Genomic DNA, 20,541 nt, shown 5'->3' with positions numbered 1-20,541 from the left:
GGCCGGCCGAAGTGGCCGTGCGGTTAAAGGCGCTGCAGTCTGGAACCGCAAGACCGCTACGGTCGCAGGTTCGAATCCTGCCTCGGGCATGGATGTTTGTGATGTCCTTAGGTTAGTTAGGTTTAACTAGTTCTAAGTTCTAGGGGACTAATGACCTCAGCAGTTGAGTCCCATAGTGCTCAGAGCCATTTTTTTGACGTTAGCAAACTTCGACCACCACACTGTTGCTGGGAAAGAAATAAACGGGACATAATACACACCCAGTAGAAGAAATTCTTATCAATCACTCTTCTGTAGTCTGGCTTCAAGTGTGAATTCACAACATGCAGGAGGACAGAGCAACGTGTCACAGAAGGAAGTATCCCAATCTACTTGACTGCCATATCCGTCAGTTCGTTACATGGAATAACTACTGTAAGATTCTCACATGTTTTCTGCTGGCGTAAGCAATTCGCTTTTACTGGGACAAACATGAGTGAGTGCACTGTAGAGCAGTGTATAAGATCCTTGACTCTGTGTTTAGTTTTATCTGTGGTTGGCTTGCTGCCCTGCCACTTGTGCAACGTTGGGACATTCTTATTTGAAGCATAGGAGCGAACAGTTGAGTTTTTCAAAGAATGAAATAGCTCTGAGCACTATGGGACTTAACTTCTAAGGTAATCAGTCCCCTATAACTTAGAACTACTTAAACCTAACTAACCTAAGGACATCACACACATCCATGCCCGAGGCAGGATTCGAACCTGCGACCGTAGCGGTCGCGCGGTCCAAGACTGTAGCGCTTTTAACCGCTTGGCCACCCCGGCCGGCAAAGAATGAGATCTGCTGTCTGTGAATCTGGGAGATGCTACCTCGAATACTTTATTATGGAGCTGAAAACTGACATATAATGCTTTCTTGTTCATGTTATTGATAGAAAAGATTTTGGAGAAATTTTAAAGTTGTGTTTGCAGTTTCTTTGTTGTTGTGGTCTTCAGTCCAGAGACTGGTTTGATGCATCTCTCCATGCTACTCTATCCTGTGCAAGCTTCTTCATCTCCGAGTAACTACTGCAACCTACATATTTCTGAATCTGCTTAGTGTATTCATCTCTTGGTCTCCCTCTACGATTTTTCCCCTCACGCTGCCCTCCAATACTAAATTGGTGATCCCTTGACGCCTCAGAACATGTCCTACCAACCGATCCCTTCTTCTAGTCAAGTTGTGCCACAAACTTCTCTTCTCCCCAATTCTATTCAATACCTCCTCATTAGTTATGTGATCTACCCATCTAATCTACAGTATTCTTCTGTAGCACCACATTTCGAAAGCTTTTATTATCTTCTTGTCCAAACTATTTATCGTCCATGTTTCACTTCCATACAAGGCTACACTCCATACAAATACTTTCAGAAACGACTTCCTGACACTTAAATCTATACTTGATGTTAACAAATTTCTCTTCATCAGAAACGCTTTCCTCGGAATTGCCAGTCTATGTTTTATATCTTCTCTACTTCGACCATCGTCAGTTACTTTGCTCTCCATATAGCAAAACTCCTTTACTACTTTAAGTGTCTCATTTCCTAATCTAATTCCCTCAGCATCACCCGACTTAATTCGACTACATTGCATTATCCTCGTTTTGCTTTTGTTGATGTTCATCTTATACCCTCCTTTCAAGACACTATCCATTCCGTAGTTTCCTTGTAATGAGAGAATTTCGTAATTGTTAGAGTCTTCTTATGCTGTGCAGTTTTTTTTTGTCAATAATCAGAGTTTGATTTCTCAAAATCGGTTTTCTTTAAAGTAAAAGTTGCTTCCACGATTCATGGTAAAGTTTTGAATTTTCATCATGTGCGCATTGTACCTTACGTCACATGAAGCGACAGACTGTTTCTGACCAAATCAAAGAGAGAATAGATTATTAACTTTTGCTGCTGCATCTGCTGACATGTTTTTGCTTTCGAGAACGTCAGTACTCCAGACACAAGAAAAGAAACATGCTGACCAAGAGGTAAGTAACTTATATTTCAGGACAGCTCTCATCTTGCATTAGTGTCCAAACAGTGTGTAGTCAGGATTGTCAGGTGTCGTGCTGGCAAGTACTTCAATTCTTGGTTAACGGTATTGGTAGTATCAAACAGCTATTTTCTTCCGAGGAGAGCAGCAATTTACCCACCGGCCTTGACGCAGGGGTAACACCGTTTCCCGTCTTATCATCAAAATTAAGCGTCACTGGGTTTGGCTAGCACTTGAATGGTTGATAGTCCTGTCTGCCGAGCGCTGTTGGCAAGTGGGGTGCATTCAACCCTTGTGAGTCCAATTGAGAAGGTTCTTGATGGGAAAGTAGCGGCTCCGGTGACGAAAACTGTCAGCGGCCGAGAGAGTGGTGTGCTGACCACATTCCCCTCCGTATCTGCATCCAGCCAGGCCTGTAGCCTGAGAATGACACGGCGGTCGGTCAGTTCCTTTGGGCCCTCGAGTCCTGTTCGGACGGAGTTTAGTTTTAGAGCAATAATTTATATTTGTGGATCCTAACATTGCACTTCATATAACGCAACGTCCATAACGCACTTTGGTATTGAGTTTTAGTTCAAATGGTTCAAATGGCTCTGAGCACTATAGGACTTAACTTCTAAGGTCATCAGTCCCCTAGAACTTAGAACTACTTAAACCTAACTAACCTAAGGACATCACACACGTCCATGACCGGGGCAGGATTCGAACCTGCGACCGTAGCGGTCGCGCGGTTCCAGACTGTAGCGCCTAGAACCGCTCGGCCATGTATTTTAGTAACACACATCAAAATAAGTTTTGCATCATCTCGGTTCCGAGAGTTCCGGAACCTGTACAAAAAACTGGAGTAGAGATCAACATAAACATCATTTCCGTCCTTTTTATTGCTCGTGAAAACGACACACTGCATGTTGTACAACTACAGAGCGAGACCTTCAGAGGTGGTGGTCCAGATTGCTGTACACACCGGTACCTCTAATACCCAGTAGCACGTCCTCTTCCATTGACGCATGCCTGTATTCGTCGTGGCATACTATCCACAAGTTCATCAAGCATTGTTGGTCCAGATTGTCCCACTCCTCAACGGCGGTTTGGCGTAGATCCCTCAGAATGGTTGATGGGTCACGTCGTCCATAAACAGCCCTTTTCAATCTATCCCACGCATTTTCGATACGATTCATGTCTGGAGAACATGCTGGCCACGCTAGTCGAGCGATGCCGTTATTCTGAGGAAGTCATTCACAAGATGTGCACGATGGCGGTGCGAATTGTTGTCCGTGGAGACAATACCTCGCCAATATGCTGCCGATATAGTTGCACTATCGGTCGGAGGATGGCATTCACGTATCGTACAGCCGTTATGGCACCTTCCACGACCACCAGCGGTGTACGTCGGCCCCACATAATATCACCCCAAAACATCAGGGAACCTCCACCTTGCTGCACTCGCTGGACAGTGTGTCTGAGGCATTCAGCCTGACCGGGTTGCCTCCAAGCACGTCTCTGGCGATTGTCTGGTTGAAGGCATATGCGACACTCATCGGTGAAGAGAACGTGATGCCAATCCTGAGCCGTCCGTTCGGCATGTCGTTTCGTTCATCTGTACCTTGCTGCATGGTGTCGTGGTTGTAAAGATGGACCTCGCCATGGACGTCGGGAGTGAAGTTGCGCACAGTTTGAGCCGTAACACGACGTCCTGTGACTGCGCGAAAATCATTATTCAACATGTTGGCTTTGCTGGCAGTGTTCCTCCGAGCCATAATCCGTAGCTAGCGGTCGTCCACTGCAGTAGTAGCCCTTGGGCGACGTGAACGAGCTATGTCATCTACAGTTCCCGTCTCTCTGTATCTTCAAATGGTTCAAATGGTTGTGAGCACTATGGGACTTAACATCTGAGGTCATCGGTCCCCTAGAACTTATAACTACTTAAACCTACCTAACCTAAGGACATCACACACATCCATGCCCGAGGCAGGATTCGAAACTGCGACCGTAGCGGTCGCGCGGTTCCAGACTGAAGCGCCTACAACCGCACGGCCACACCGGTCGACTCTCTGTATCTCCTTCATGTCCTAACAACATCGCTTTGGTTCCCTCCGAGACGCCTGGACACTTCCCTCGCTGAGAGCCGTTTCTGGCACAAAGTAACAATGCGCTCGCGATCGAACGGCGGTATTGACCGTCTATGCATGGTTAACCATAGACAACACTAGCATGTACCTCCTTCCTGATGGAATGATTGGAACTTATCGGCTGTCGTACCCCCTCCGTCTAATAGGCGCTGCTCATGCATGGTTGTTTACATCTTTGGGCGGGTTTAATGATATCCCTGAACAGTCAAACAGACTGTGTCTGTGACACAGTATCCACAGTCAACGTCTGTCTTCGGGATTTCTGCGAACTGGGGTGATGCAAAACTTTTTTTTTTGATGTGTGAATATAGTTTTCATTAAGGACACGATTAGTCTTTTGGCATTTTATTGGAGTCATTTTCTTTATTTGAAATTTTGCATTTCATGAAATTTAAAGTTTCATTCCATGACTCTGTTCACATGCTGAACACAGGGCCAACCAAGGTCAGTTTTGTTCAGCAGTTGTGTGCAATATCTAATGTACACGTTACATGAGGAGAAAGGTTTCGAAATCAATGTATTCAGTTTCATTTTAGACAGACAATACTTCATACAAAGCTTACAACACATGTCCTGGTATCATACGGAAGATCATGTTATTTACGAGAATGAGTTGGAAAAAGGAGGATTTTCTGAATATTCAAAACTGGTTTCATGGGAGAGTGCTTGTTCTTGATGCCTAAAAAAGCACTCATGGAATCTGGGCTGAGGGCAAATTTTGTTGCTGGAATACATCAGGTCAAGTGGTCTCAAGATGATATTGCTTCTGTACCATTCGTATTGTCGAAGTACGAGGGTCGTTCAATAAGCAATGCCCCACATTTTTTAAAAAAGCCATTAATATACACAGACAAATATCCTTGTTGGTGTTTCACGTTTGATGTTTGTTCTGAGCGCCGATGAAGTTTCGAACAGTTCTGTCAGAAGGCAGAGCCGCAGCACGGCGTCAAAATGGCGTCTACATTCGACTCACGTTACAAGCAGCGTGCTGTTATCCAATTCTTCTGTGCAGAAAAAGAAACGGTGGTGAACATCCATAAACGTTTGTGTGCAGTATATGGCGATGCTGCAGTTGATAGTACAGTTGGGCGATGGGTAAAGAAAGTTACAGCCTTAGGAAATGCAGAAACAGAGCTCCATGACTAGCCACGCTCGAGACATCCTGTCACAGCCACTGCTCCAGACATGCTGAATGGTGCAGATGCCATTATACTTGACGACCGGCGCATCACAACTCGACGATTGGCTCTACAGCTGTCGGTCAGCATTGGAAGTGCGTCTGCTGTGATCGAGACTCTCGAATATTGAAAGAGAGGCTCACGATGGATTCCACGAATGGTCACAGCGGACCATTCGGTTCAAATAAAGGCCTTTCCATATGAAATGTTGGAGCGTTTTGAGACAGACGGAGAGGCCTTTCTCTACTGGGAACACACTCTGAAGATGACGAGAGTGTCGGTCGTGCAGTGAAAACATGGTTACACCTATAGGACAAGAGTTTTTACCAGCAGGGAACACATGCTCTTTCACAACGTTGCTGTATAGCCATAGAACGTGATTTTTTTATTTTATTTATTTATTTGTTTGTTTATTGTTCCGTGGGACCAAATTAGGGAGAAGTCTCCATGGTCATGGAACGAGTCAATACATGAAATTATAACACGATAGTAGAAACAGATAAAATGAAATATAAGAAACATATTCAAGCGACAAGTCGTAAGTTCAAATAAAGAAAATCAACAATGTAACACTGGAATTTGCTTCATTTTTCAGCTCTTCCCGGAGCTCCTCGACACAATAGGAGTGAGCCATGAGCAAACTCTTCAGTTTAGACTTAAAAGTGTTTGGGCTACTGCTAAGATTTTTGAGTTCTTGTGGTAGCTTATTGAAAATGGATGTAGCAGAATACTGCACTCCTTTCTGCACAAGAGTCAAGGAAGTGCATTCCACATGCAGATTTGATTTCTGCCTAGTATTAACTGAGCGAAAGCTGCTAACTCTTGGGAATAAGCTAATATTGCTAACAACAACCGACATTAAAGAAAATATATACTGTGAGGGCAATGTCAGAATTCCCAGACTATTGAATAGGGGTCGACAAGAGGTTCTCGAACTTACACCACATATAGCTCGAACAGCCCGTTTTTGAGCCAAAAATACCATTTCTGAATCAGAAGAATTACCCCAAAAATAATACCATACGACATAAGCGTATGAAAATATGCGAAGTAGACTACTTTTTATGTTAAACTGTCACTTATTTCACATACTGTTCTAATGGTAAATAAAGTAGCATTTAGTTTCTGAACAAGATCCTGAACATGGGTCTTCCACAACAGCTTACTATCCATCCGAATGCCTAGGAACTTGAACTGCTCCGTCTCGGCCGGCCGGTGTGGCCGAGCGGTTCTAGGCGCTACAGTCTGGAACCGCGCGACCGCTACGGTCGCAGGTTCGAATCCTGCCTCGGGCATGGATGTGTGTGATGTCCTTAGGTTACTTAGGTTTAAGTAGTTCTAAGTCTAGGGGACTGATGACCTCAGATGTTACGTCCCATAATGCTCAGAGCCATTTGAACCATTTGTTCCGTCTCGCTTATAATATGCCCATTCTGTCTGATCAAAATATCGGTTCTTGTTGAATTGTGAGTTAGAAACTATAAAAACTGAGTCTTACTGTGATTTAGCATCAAATTATTTTCGACAAGCCACGAATTTATTTCATGAACTACATTTTTTGATACTGTTTCAATATTACGCACAAGATCCTTCACTACCAAGCCGATGTCATCAGCAAACAGAAATATTTTTGAATCACCTGTAATACCAGAAGGCATATCATTTATATAAATAAGAAACAGCAGTGGCCCCAGCACTGACCCTTGGGGAACACCCCCACTTAACAGTGTCCCATTGGGACTGAACATCACTACCACTCTCAATATTGCGGAGATTTACCTTTTGCTTTCTGTTCTTAAAGTAAGAGGCGAACCAATTGTAAGCTACTCTCCTTAGTCCATAATGGTCCAACTTCTGCAGTAATATTTTGTGGTCAACACAGTCAAAAGCCTTCGTTAAATCAAAGAAAACACCTAGCGTTCGCAACCTTTTATTTAATCCGTCCAAAACCACACAGAGAAAAGAGACTATAGCATTTTCAGTTGTTAAACCATTTCTAAAACCAAACTGTACATTTGACAGCAAATTATGTGAATTTAAGTGCTCCAGTAACCTTGTATATACAACCCTCTCGATAACTTTAGCAAACAGCGATGGTATAGAAATAGGTTTAAAATTGTCAACATTATCCTTGTCTCCCTTTCTATAAAGCGGCTTCACTACCGAGTACTTTAATCAGTCAGGAAACCGACCACTCCCAAGGGAAAAGTTACAGATATGGCTAAGTACTGGGCTAACATACATAGAACAATACTTCAGTATTCTGCTAGGTACCCCGTCATATCCATGAAAGTTTTGGTCTTTAGTGATTACTACATAGAAAAATAGGACATGCGCAAGACATGTTGATGTATGTTGTCACCAAATGCTGACTCTTAACAATAAATATGTACTGAGAAAAAATGTGGGGCATTAATTATTGAACGACCCTCGTATTTTTTCCCGTAGTTGTTGCGTAGTTGTCAACAATTGTAGAAGAAAGGTCCGAGTGCGGGTAAGCATACATACAGCTACAGAATTATTACACTGAGATCTACCAAGACTTACTGTTCTTCGGTGATGTTGTCCCTCCGTTCATACATCTGCTGGTAGGAGAAGAGAACGTGGTTGATTTTGGCCTCGCCGCATATGGTGACGGCGGGGAAGGGCAGCTTGCTGACCGGGTAGGAGGACTCGGCGAAGGTGACGATGACGGGCGTCGTGTCCCACTTGTGCTTGGCCTGCCAGATGAAGACGCAGCACACGGAGAGGCTCAGCAGGAAGGTCAGCACCCAGCATACTCTGCCAACAAAAGGGGGCCACGCCCACCTCAGTTTCGTAGTCGTAGAAAAGCAGGATTGTCATCACGTCGACTCAGAGGTCATTGCAGATGTGGAACCTCCCGGTGTACTTTTCAAAGGATCCCACCGGGCGTGGTGGCGCAGTGGTAAGCCACTGCACTCGTATACGTCTACAGACCGCACTCACAAGGGAACCTCCCCATCGCACCCCCCTCAGATTTAGTTATAAGTTGGCGCAGTGGATAGGTCTTGAATAACTGAACACAGATCAATCGAGAAAACAGGAAGAAGTTGTGTGGAACTATGAAAAAAATAAGCAAAATATACAAACTGAGTGGTCCAAGTGCAAGATATGCAACATCAAGGACAGTGGGCGCTCAGGAGCGCCGTGGTCCCGTGGTTAGCGTGAGCAGCTGCGGAACGAGAGGTCCTTGGTTCAAGTTTTCCCTCGCGTGAAAAGTTTATTTTTTATTTTCAGACAATTATTATCTGTCCGTCCGTCCGTCTGATGCGACTGTGAAACTGTTGCATTGATTTGTTGTAGTTTATGTGACAAACTCTTATGTTTTCATCATTTTTTCGGGAGTGATTAACACATCCACAAGAAAACCTAAATCGGGCAAGGTAGAAGAATCTTTTTACCCTTTCGCCAAGTGTACAAGTTACGTGGGTCGACAACATATTCCTGTCATGTGACGCTCATGCCGTATAGAATATATCAGACGTGTTTTCCTGTGGAGGAATCGGTTGACCTATGACCTTGTTTTAGGTTCCCATTGGACAGGTACGTCCTTTCGTCTACTAATCGCACGGTTTTGCGGTGCGGTCGCAAAACACAGACACTAAACTTATTACAGTGAACAGAGACCTCAATGAACGAACGGACTTTGCGAAAATAAAGAACGTAAACTTTTCACTCGAGGGAAGACTTGAACCAAGGACCTCTCGTTCCACAGCTCCTCACGCTAACCACTTTTTTTTTGTTTTGTTTTTAATCTCATTTTGTTCGTTTTCGTTCGTTGTATCTGCTCGGTGTGGACATCGCAAGACACCCGTTTAAGTTCGTCGTTGACCCATTAACTCAGTTTTTTTTTATTACAGAGGGCAGCTAACCCTCTGACCGAACACGCTGAGTTACCATGGCGGCACCACGGGACCACGAGCCACCTGAGCTAACACTATCCTTGATTTTGCCTGTCTTGCGCATGGACTACTCAGTTTGTATATTTTGCTTATTTTTTTCATAGTTCCACACAGTTTCAAAAAAAAAAATGGTTCAGATGGCTCTGAGCACTATGGGACTTAACATCTGAGGTCATCAGTCCCCTAGAACTTAGAACTACTTAAACCTAACTAAGGACATCACACACATCCATGCCCGAGGCAGGATTCGAACCTGCGACCCTAGCGGCCGCGCGGTTCCAGACTGAAGCGCCACACAACTTCTTCCTGTTTTCTCGATTGATCTGTGTTCAGTTTTTCAAGGCCTATCCACTGTGCCAACTTATAACTAAACCTGAGGGGGGTGGGATGGGGAGGTGCCCTTGTCAGAATGGCTGAGCCTTGGTTAGAGAAATGGCGTGTTAGAGTAAACGTCGACAAGTGCGAAGCCGTTCTGTTCACTAGAAGACCGAAGCAACTGCCCAAACACCGATACTGCAGACTAATAACTCTACATGCACGCCCAATACCTCGGTGTCTGGCTGGACCGGAAATTACTCTGGGGGGACCACATACAACACATGACCAACAGAGCAAGCGCGAGGCTCAAACAGCTCTGCCCTATGCTCAACAGGCGTAGCACACTGAACAGAAGGGTGTCGAGGTCCATGCACATGACACTTATTCGACCCCTGATGACGTACGCAGCTCCTGTCTGGGGATACGCTGTGCCCACACGCTTGCGCCGTCTGCAGCTTATACAAAACAAAATACTCAAAATCATAAGCAATGCTCCACGATACACACACATCGCGGTCTTTCACTGGGAAAACCGAGTTGAGGCTCTCACGGAGGTAATCCATAAACCCACCACAAGACTATACAGGAACTCCAGACATTCGCAGAAGCCGGCCGCGGTGGTCTAGCGGTTCTGGGACTGCAGTCCGGAACTGCGGGACTGCTACGGTCGCAGGTTCGAATCCTGCCTCGGGCATGGGTGTGTGTGATTTCCTTAGGTTAGTTAGGTTTAAGTAGTTCTAAGTTCTAGGGGACTTATGACCTAAGATGTTGAGTCCCATAGTGCTCAGAGCCATTTGAGCCTTTCGCAGAACCCGTTTATTCTGAATCTGGGGAACTACGACCACAACAATAGATGGAAACATAAAAGACCAAAAGACGTACTTGCAAGGACCTAACATCTATGGCCAAGTACACGCAAACACAACGGTACAAGTGAGCCCCTGTTAATCAGCCACCATTACTGGATATCGAATTGGAACACACTTACCGAATAACTGGCACCACGCAGGGAAGCCGTACCGTACACTACAAGCAGACAAGTTTCACACCCTCCCCCACACAGTGAGATGATCTATGGCCGATCTCCTACTAGTATATAACGATCCTGATTGTTCCAGGAATGCAGCGGCTGCAGCAAACTCGGATACATCTCCATCGCTTGCCACGGTAATGATACATGATACTCATACTAACAAACCCAACCTCGCACGAACTATCGCAGGTAGTAAGCCACTACTGCTCTTACTGCCCATCCTACTGCCGCAGAGGTTTTTTTCCCACGGCACGAGCCTTGTCACTTTTTTCCCTCTGCTCTTCAAATTGCTACCCTCACTCACGTTTCGTCCACTATCTATCACCTGATGGACCGTGTTAATGCGTAGTTTTACCCAGACGCAAAGATATCAACACAGTCCAGCATCCTGTGAGCCACCTATTAGATAACTAGCATGTTGACGGAGAAGACAGTAGGACTTTCGGTTTGGTCACCACGTTGGTGCGGGCGTGGAGGGGCTCCATCTCTCCACTCGGGAGAATAGCGGTTCAAATCTCAGTGGATTATCCAGATTGATATCATCCGCGATTTTCTTAAATAGTTTAAGGGGCTCCGGAAAGGCTCAAAATCATGAAAAGTTCAATTTTTACTTTTTTGCGTTTTCTGAATCTGCAAACTGTTACCTTTTAATAGATATATAATTTATTCAATTCCGAAGACTACAACTATTTTTAATTTTTTTTGAAATGTGTTCTACATGGGCGTGACCCACTGTGGCGCTGTTAAACTGCTGTCAAATGGTGTTATTATTAACGTCCGTGTTCATCAGGTACATTTTAGCGATTTGAGATAAAGTATGTGTTGTGGCTAACCTGTGACGGTACAATATATATCGCTGGTGTGATTGTCGATTGTTTCATGTTTATTTACTCCGTCGTTATCTCGAAAATATTCGTAATTAATTCTGTTTCTTGAGTCTCTGTTTTGTTGAAGTATAATAATGAGTAAAAGTAAAGTTATTAGAAATCCTCTGAAGGCTTTTAAGAAAAGGAGAAATGTTGGAAAGCCAAAGGTATGTGTTATTACTGTAAACAATAAAGACGATAACCAAGTGAGTGAACCTAACCTCTCAAGTACACCTGCCCATAGCAGTCAAAGTGGGAAAGAAAATACTTCACAGAAGAAGCTTGGTTCAATGAGTGAAAACTATGAATGTTTTATGGGCGAATCGGATGTGAATGAAATATTTGATATGTCGGTTCTCAAAGGGATTTTTTCAAACTGTGTAAGATGTATTCATTGTAGGGAAGTTGGTCTGGAACTCTCCATAATAAAGCACGTAGGACTTGCTAGTGAAATACAACTGAAATGTGATAAGTGTTCATACATAACCACCTTTTGGAACAGTGTTGCAGTAACTGCAACTGAAGAAAATGGTAGCAAAATCTACGAACACAACAACGAGCGATGCTTGCTTTAGACAAGGAACGCCTTCGGGCTGCAGACAGGGCTGTAAAGAGTCTAGAAATACAAGCAAGAGTAAACAGGAGGAGGAACAAGAGGAAGCTGGAGGAGGAGTTTGCAGAGGATGAAAATAATACATCCTATGGACCTGGAATGCACTAAAAAGTTAATCCAATCTTTGTCGCTCGATTCTCAAAACTTTTATTTTCTCATACTAATTGCATGTTTTCTAAGGATCTTCCAAACATATTTGTTTCAAACTTTCAGTAAATGTTACACAGTACCTTCTGCATAATTTAACACAGCCTTTTTCCAAAAAACTGTATATTTTTGAATATATAAATAAAAAATTGCAAAAAAAAGTTGTGAATTTTCATTACAATTGAAAAAAAAATCATCTTTAATAACTGAACTAAAATTTTGTAAAATCCCTGTGTTAAGTTGTAGCCCATATTCCAATAAATAATCTGTAAAAAGTTCAACTTCCTACCTCAAATACTTTGTGAGGAAAGATGTAATTTATAAGCGTTATTTTAACATTGCAAGTATAGGGCGTTCCGGAGCCCCTTAAGGCAAACGCCGTAAGGGCTCCTTTGAAAAGAACAGGGTCGGTTTCCTTCACCATACTTCGCCACTACGAGCTTGTGCTCCACCTCTGATGACCTCGTCGCCGATGGGACATGAAAACCTACTCATTCTTCTTCTTTTTCTTTGAAAAGAGCCACCCAGGCTTCTACCGTAATCGATTTAAGAAAATGACTGAAAATCAAAATCATAATGGGTCGCCGGTGTGAAGTAACGGGCGAGTAGTCGGGCCCTGAAAATATTCCAAGTTCAGAGTTGGCGGTCACCGCTCGGGTCGTTCGGCTAGCGGCGGCTCGGCAGCCCGGCCGCGTGGTGTCGGACATCGGCCGTTGCAGGAGGGGTAGCCCCAGCATGTGGTCCATCGGCCGCGTGGCTGGGAATTCCGCTGTGACGAGGACGGTGCTTTGTGTCGGTGAAGGAGATGTCTATGCCGGGAGTGCCAAAGATGGCGGACTTTGTGAAACCTTAATGGCGGACATTTCACAAGAATGGTTCAAATGGCTCTGAGCACTAAGGGACTTAACTGCTGAGGTCATCAGTCCCCTAGAACTTAGAACTACTTAACCCTTTCGTGGGAAAAATTATTGAGCAGTTTTTTTAATGAATGGAGAGCAGATAGTAGTTAACAGAGAGGTATATTTATCATACAGAATACCAAATTTGCTCCAACTGTGAAGGTGGGGTCACACAACAAGGTGGGAAGTATTCTCCCCACTGCCCTTATGTATGTCATATTTATTTGATAAATTTACTTCTCTTGTTACAATGATTGTTCACAATTACTCGCCATGAAATTTTCTGAAACATGGGTATATGCAAAGTGGCATTTGACAATATGTACAAACACAGCGAGTGCTCTCTTCCACAACTTTGGTACTACAATGACGGCACGTCCAGTTCGTTTTTCCTAAAATGGGTTGATGCTCCCCTACAGCCACATGACGAAAATCTTCAGGTACTTTACCCCTCTTTGCCAGAAAGACAGGTTTTTGTCCACGCCTTTTTTGGGATGAGAAGCCAGCGATCAATTGTCGGGCTAGATGGATCCTGTATGTGAGCTGATCATGCTGTCCACTTTCTCTTTTTCTTATTTTCCACAGGATAAATCTGTTCACTGCAGCAACGTCCAGCAGGAAATAAAATATTCTGTGCCACCATTTTACAGAACGTCAGCCAATAGCATACTTTTCTCGTAATTGATCAAACTTATCGACACCACCCATTATTTTGTTGTATTCTGCCACAACTTCAGGACAAGAAATCTCTGTACTAGTACCATCCTTGTTTTTCCTTTTCACTGTGGCTGTTTCTCATGGGTCATGAATTGAGGACAGGAAAGTGACGGTACGGTTATCCGTCCATTTTACTGCAGAATGGCTCCTTTTGTTTCAAACTGGAATTCTCCTCGTTCAAATTTTACGTTTTCCTTCATAAATTTGGGTAAATCAAAAGTATTTACCTTATACTATAGCTTTGAGGAAAAAATCACAAAATGTCACACAAACAGCACTGAAAGGCTCCTCTACAGAGCAACACTCAGCTATACAATGCGCGAAGATACAGCAAAAACGGCGGGAACTTCCAATTGGAAGTAGTACCCTATACTGTTCACTAGGTGGTAGCGCCATACAGAGGTGGGAACTGAATCCCACAGGACTAGGAGCGAGTTCACTGTAGTGGGAAGCATGCTTAAACCTAACTAACCTAAGGACGTCACACACATCCATGCCCGAGGCAGGATTCGAACCTGCGACTGTAGCGGTTGCGCGGTTCCAGACTGTAGCGCCTAGAACCACTCGTCCGGCAGACATTTCACAGTTCGTGCAGAAATTAATACTAGCCAGATGAATCATAATACCTCAAAAAGAAACATGTACATTACCATTATTTGCACGACGATTCTGATGGTGTAATCAGATTTTCAATATCTTTATTACTTTAAAGCTTAGTATCTGACGGTAAATTATAGAAGTAACACCAAGCAACGAATTTCCAAAATTTAAACGCTTCATCCGATTTCGTCGATCGACGTGTCTTTAGAAAGCTATTAGTGTAAACCTAAATTGGTATAAATTACAGGCATGTATCTTGAATAGTGCATGAGTTATTGGAGGTCAAAGTGGCAGATTATTATCGATCGCGTCAGGCCATAAGTACTCCACAGTTACACGAAGTAACGGTAGCAGCATGCTTATATATATATATATATATATATATATATATATATATATATATATATATATTCATCTATGTCTTTGTTTATATCCGATATATACTGTTCATGAAGAAATTGGTTAAATATTTACTGTGTTTTAGAAAGCACAGAGACATTAGGCTCCTGGTCTACCTTTTGCTTCTTTTCTTCTGATATATGTTTATTTAATTGTTTATGTATTTAATAATGTATGTTAGAGCGTGTTTATGGTTCAGCCGTAGGAATATTTCTTCAATTTCAAGTATTTGAATGTAAATCCAATATTTCGAATATGTTTCACATGTTTGTGTGACTGTGCGTTGGTATGAAGACATGGCGCGAGCGCTCTAGCCAATCACAGCGCTCGTGAATGGGGAGACTGGATGGAAGCGACTTTTCGGAGAGGACACAGAGGTAGTCCTGGGAGGACGGCACTGGAAACTGGAGTGAGTGCTGGACACGGACTGTAGAGCGCGGCGGACGCACAGTCGGCGGAAAGACTTGGACAGTGGAGCAGTTTGCGCGAGGTCGCGGAGGATAGAAATATTTCGGAGTGCCGACCTGTGCTCTTGTGTGATTTCCGTGGCGTCTGCAGTGAAGACGCAGTGTGCGCTTAGAAGTGAATATCTCGCGAGCTATGTTGTTCATAACTAATAACTTGCAGAAGGAATCTATTGTTTCCCTGTTATTCAACTTATATTTTATTTCATTGCTGGACCATCGACACCAATAAATGTTTTGCAGAAATATACCGCATTGTCAAAAGTACTTCTATTATCTTACTCATCATTTGAGGTCGTTAAGATAATACCTTCAGATTTTATTTAATTGCAGTCTTTCATCTATAAATTTATATGTTACATTCATAATTCGGAATTGCCGAGTGATAGAATCCTTCGACCATTCGATTCATGTGCGTATTCTTATCGTATACTGTAGACTCAGCAGTATTTGGTCTGTAATGCGGCAACTACGTATTCCAGCCCCGAGACAACGAAATCGGCCAGAACTTTTAATATTTCCACGTTGACTCGGAGGGTGCGTAGTCGTTTTGAAAGCCGGCAACGGTATGAAGACATCTTTGGTTGCAACCTATATAAGAGGTTTCTTGTTCTACGTTCTTTCTTGCTTTCTTTCTTTCTTCCTAGCTGTACATGAATTTCTAGTGATACAGCATAGTGTTTATTTTGTTCTAGAATGTAATGAGTAACTCTTTGTTGAAAATAATAATAAGCAAGTGATATTATGTCCCTTTTTGGACATTAGTAATTAGGTTTTCTCGTCTATTGAATATGTAAAATATTTTGAGTCTTCGTTTATCATTTATTGCCTTAATTTTGATTGGAATGATTTTTTAAAGTTAAATGTATACTGGGATATTGTACAAGCAAAGTGAAAGCGATCAAAATATCGATTGTGGGTCAAACAGTGTGAGTAGAGCGTGCGTAGCACTGATGTTGGTACCGAGAAGGTGGACTATGTCGTGTCGTGAAACAATTGGTGCGAACGATACTGATTAACGACGAGATACATTCCTGCTCCTTCCTGTAATTGAATGTAAAAAGGTTTAAAGTGGACAGAGAAGCTGCACTGTGTAAAACCACCAAACGAACTGTGTCGCCTAACTACGACACTATAGCTATGGACAGACAACACTGTAGTTACGGTGTTCTGGAATGAAATGTGTTCGCTGTGACCGTGCCGTGTGCATTTTAAATAGTTTACTTACTACCGTGTGCATGGACCGTTAATTGTGTCACAGGCGTGTAGAAACTTTTTATTATGAGTGTGCGTGTTACCGCCAACAGTGGCGAGTTGCGGTCGCGTTATTCGCGTGGTAAACGAACAGACTGTAATTCTGCGATCGAAATAACTGTAAGACCCTCTACTGAACTGAGTTACTTCAGCGTTGTGCATGAGGGACGTAATAAATCATTCTGTAAAGCTGAATGTTGGCAACAACTGTAACGATGTCCAACTGTACAGTGGCCTATAATACGTCACTGTTGAGGTAGAATTCCACATCAGATAATCCATCTGGAGCATCTACACAAGACTGGCCTGATTTCAACACGCCGACTGCAACGATAGGCTGCCAACAATATTGCACCTCACCGCCTGCATCGTAACAGATAACAACTGCTGCTTTAGACCTCATCAAAGATTAAAACAACTATTAAAATTGTAAACGTTCTGTTTTGAATTTGTTCAAAGAAACTAATCTTTGATTTGCTTCTTCTTCAAAAATAAATGTCATGTTAGCGAAATTTTGTTATTAATGTAGACATTGTTGTCCTCCATTAGTGTAGTTGTTTCGAATCCTGTTCCTATTTCTGTCATTCATGATTTTAGTGCTGCTGTTATTTTAAGTATCTTTCGGTGAGCGTGAAACATCTGTGCACCACAGTTGCAGTGAATTTAATGTGCAATTATTAAGGGAATTGTATTTGTTCGAATTGTGGCCCCCACCATTAAGCTGAATGCAACGGACAATGACAGCAGAGATACTTACGCCTGACTGGTGCAACATACGCAGATGCGAGTAAACATAACAAGTGTCGGACCGCGCACTGTGTGTTCACTTACAATCAGATTTCCTACTGGCACATCATCATAACCATATACGCATACAGTTGTATCGTACTTAACTGTGTATGCAGAGATAAATATTAGGAAAACGGTCAAATTTTTGTTAGCACAAATCAGAGACTTTTTTTTCACACCACATCAGATTTGCAACGAGCAGGATTCACTGTGTTTTATGGTAGTTTGGCGCAAATTTAGTGGCAAGCTGAGTCACGATCACTTCAAATGGGTTGATTCATAACTGAACTAGATAACATAGTAGGTTAGCTGTATGTAGCTGGATCGCTACAACAGGCGTCTGAACCGCCATCATCCAAAAGAAAGTCGTGGGGGATTTAACCAATTACCCACATCACTCGATCGTAGTTAGTCTAGTTCTTCTCCCATTACGGCGTTTTAAATGTTTGCTTTATGATAGTGTCCAGTTCCATATGAGATGCCCTGGGAACAACCTCAGATAGCATGTAGCGTATATGACTACTTAGTCCTTTACATCACTATAGAGGTCATGCTGTTTCAGGTGAAGACTTTTTTTAAGAAGTAATAGTGTAGCTTATGTTTAAAAAAAATCAGAGTCATGCTGTGACGTGATATTGGCTTATAAGGTGACATACCCACGTCTTCCACTGCTGGAAAAAAAATCATTATCAGAGCAACAGACATACTGCATTATCTTACAGAAAAGTGTAGCTTTTTTCTTGCTTCCGATTGGCTGGGTAACAAAAAACAGAGGCCCCCTGCTCACCTAACAAAACAAGAATTACACACTAAGTTTGCCAGTCATAGCAGACGGACGTGTTAGGCCATGTGGTGCATCTACGAATAATACAAATTAATGAACACGAGACTTGAAGGCGACCACATGTTACAAATTTAAACCTGGATCTTCATGAAATTCCTGAACATGGTCTACCCTGAAATCCGGACCGTTGGAAACGCAAACTGAGTTGAACAAAAGTATACCTATGTGGGAGAACTCTCACAAGCCCAACTTCAGGGCTATTCTGAAATGATACTAACGGCAAACTATCATTGTGTATTACGCCTTGCCGCATAGACTCACCTTTCGCAGTGAAATGTGCCATTTTTAGCCTCAATAAACACTAATCTGTGAGCTAGTGTGATAAAGAAAGTGGATTGTGATAACTCGGTTTCTGTAACTACATTTCTCACAGAAACTGCAATGCATGGCTATATCGGTAATGCTGTGAACATTCTGAGAAAGAGAACACAGAAAACGCTCCATAATTAAGTACTATGACACATGGAGGTCACTCAGAGTAGGTGAAACGGACACGTTTCCACGAATTCTAAGTATGGGCATGAACAGGTGGGGGAGTACATGGTCGGAAACATAGAAAAAGGTTACTAGATTAGGCAGTGAATTTACGAACGCCAAAAGCAGTGGAAAACCATTGTAAAGAATAAAGTGATAATACAGAATGACTTATCACATCACATCCAGCATCTTCAATCTCTCAACTTTGTATCGACACTCAAGATAATATTAAAATAATATTACAAAACTGAATATCGTGGCCTTACGCGCGGGTGTACGTGTACGTGTGTGTGTGTGTGTGTGTGTGTGTGTGTGTGTGAGAGAGAGAGAGAGAGAGAGAGAGAGAGAGAGAGAGAGAGAGAGAGACAGACATAGACATGGCTGGATGTGAGGTCCGCCAATTACGTCTCTTGTATCCACGGATTCACAAAATAAAATCTGATACCTTTGATACCTTCTTCAACATGCCCTAGTGAAATCCAATGGACCCCACAAAATTTTCTGCCCCCTTAGTGATACGAATGAAAACGCTGCACGAGAAGTTAGTTCTATGTTGTACAGCTGTGAAGCATATGTAGTTTAGAGCATCGTAAATGGAACACGAATACGCAAACCAAGCGGCGACATCACCAAATCCTGTGATACAGCAGATCGAATGCGTGAATCGAAACTCACAAGACAACCTCTATATTGCATCCATTGGGCGCAAAGGTAGGGGCAAGAGTGAGCTTCATTTGACCACACGAGATTCTGTAAAACCATTTTCGGTGACGCACGCCTTGATTGACGTCGCTGGTCGATCAGCACAGTTAACAAAGACCAAAACTGGTCGGATACGGGAAAAACCCATATAGTCCCAAATTTTTGTGTAGTGGTAAGACGGACGGCCGCAGACAACGTACTAAACATCCTGACCGATAGGGTGTGAACATGGGGGTGTGGGGCGTTTAAAGGTAACCTTTTTTCTTGAATAATCCGAAAGCCTCTACTTCTAGCGAAGTGTTTCCCAGTACAGAATTAAACTATATTAAATTTCCTAGAAAAAAAATTCCGGTTAATTTTTTGCTAAGGCTAATAGTTTAGTAGCTGTGAAGGGTCTCTTTGTGAGGCTCTTCATGACATTTTATTTAAAGTAACCTCAACTCGTACCAGTATATCCGGCACTTTAAATTACGTTTCTGTTAATAAATTTCCTCGGGTATAAAAAGAGTGAGCAACTAGGTGCGTTCATATCAACCACAGTTTACATATTTTTCATATTTTAAACTAAACTTATCTGCTGTTTGCCCGGCTCGGATGTACTTGTGCAAAGTGCATTAAGTTTTGCCACTTCTCTGAGTTCCACACACATATTTTAAAGGCACATTTCCATGCTGAGCTTTTATTAGCAGAAAACGTAATTATAAGTAATAAAATAAAGAAAAATTTGAGCCGTAGGTATAGTCCACGCCTGTATAAATATTGTATGCAGCCGCTGAAAACATTTCAAGATTTTTCATCATCTTCAGATTAGACGAAGAGGCACCTTTTGTTTTCTGTGTCTTGTCCAGATCGGACTATGTGGCATACCGCCATTAATACTCCATTATTTCATTATTTTATTCACGAATTGCAACCCACGGCACTTGTAATTGAATAAAGTAAGTATAATAATGTAAATGTGTTTTTATTTCAGAATATATTGTTATTACTAACCTATGCATGTTTTATTTTGTGTCTTTAGTCATTGTAAATTTATTGGGTGGCTTGGCATGGCAAAAGGTTCCGTACTTTTAAGCAAAAAGTTGTCCAGCTCGATCCACCGTCCTCTTCGAAGTCCGATTCACCACAGAGAGAAGAAACATGGCTAAAAATACATGAACGTCCCTTTAACGAAAGTGCCGTGCTCGA

At 42.6% G+C, this 20,541-nt stretch overlaps 1 protein-coding gene across 1 annotated transcript in view; it reads right to left on the bottom strand.

Moving 5' to 3' along the window:
* Window positions 1-20,541, bottom strand: part of LOC126485043 (pickpocket protein 28-like) — a 118,551-nt gene that overhangs the window by 76,602 nt on the left and 21,408 nt on the right. The window contains exon 3 of the mRNA XM_050108645.1: window positions 7,856-8,089. Within this exon, the coding sequence (XP_049964602.1) occupies window positions 7,856-8,089 (234 nt within the window). The remainder of the gene's footprint in view (window positions 1-7,855; window positions 8,090-20,541) is intronic.

The sequence above is a fragment of the Schistocerca serialis genome, chromosome 6 (assembly GCF_023864345.2).
Source record: "Schistocerca serialis cubense isolate TAMUIC-IGC-003099 chromosome 6, iqSchSeri2.2, whole genome shotgun sequence".
Lineage (NCBI taxonomy): Eukaryota > Metazoa > Arthropoda > Insecta > Orthoptera > Acrididae > Schistocerca > Schistocerca serialis.
Note: the sequence above shows the minus strand (reverse complement) of the source record. Positions and strands in the feature narration are given on the sequence as shown.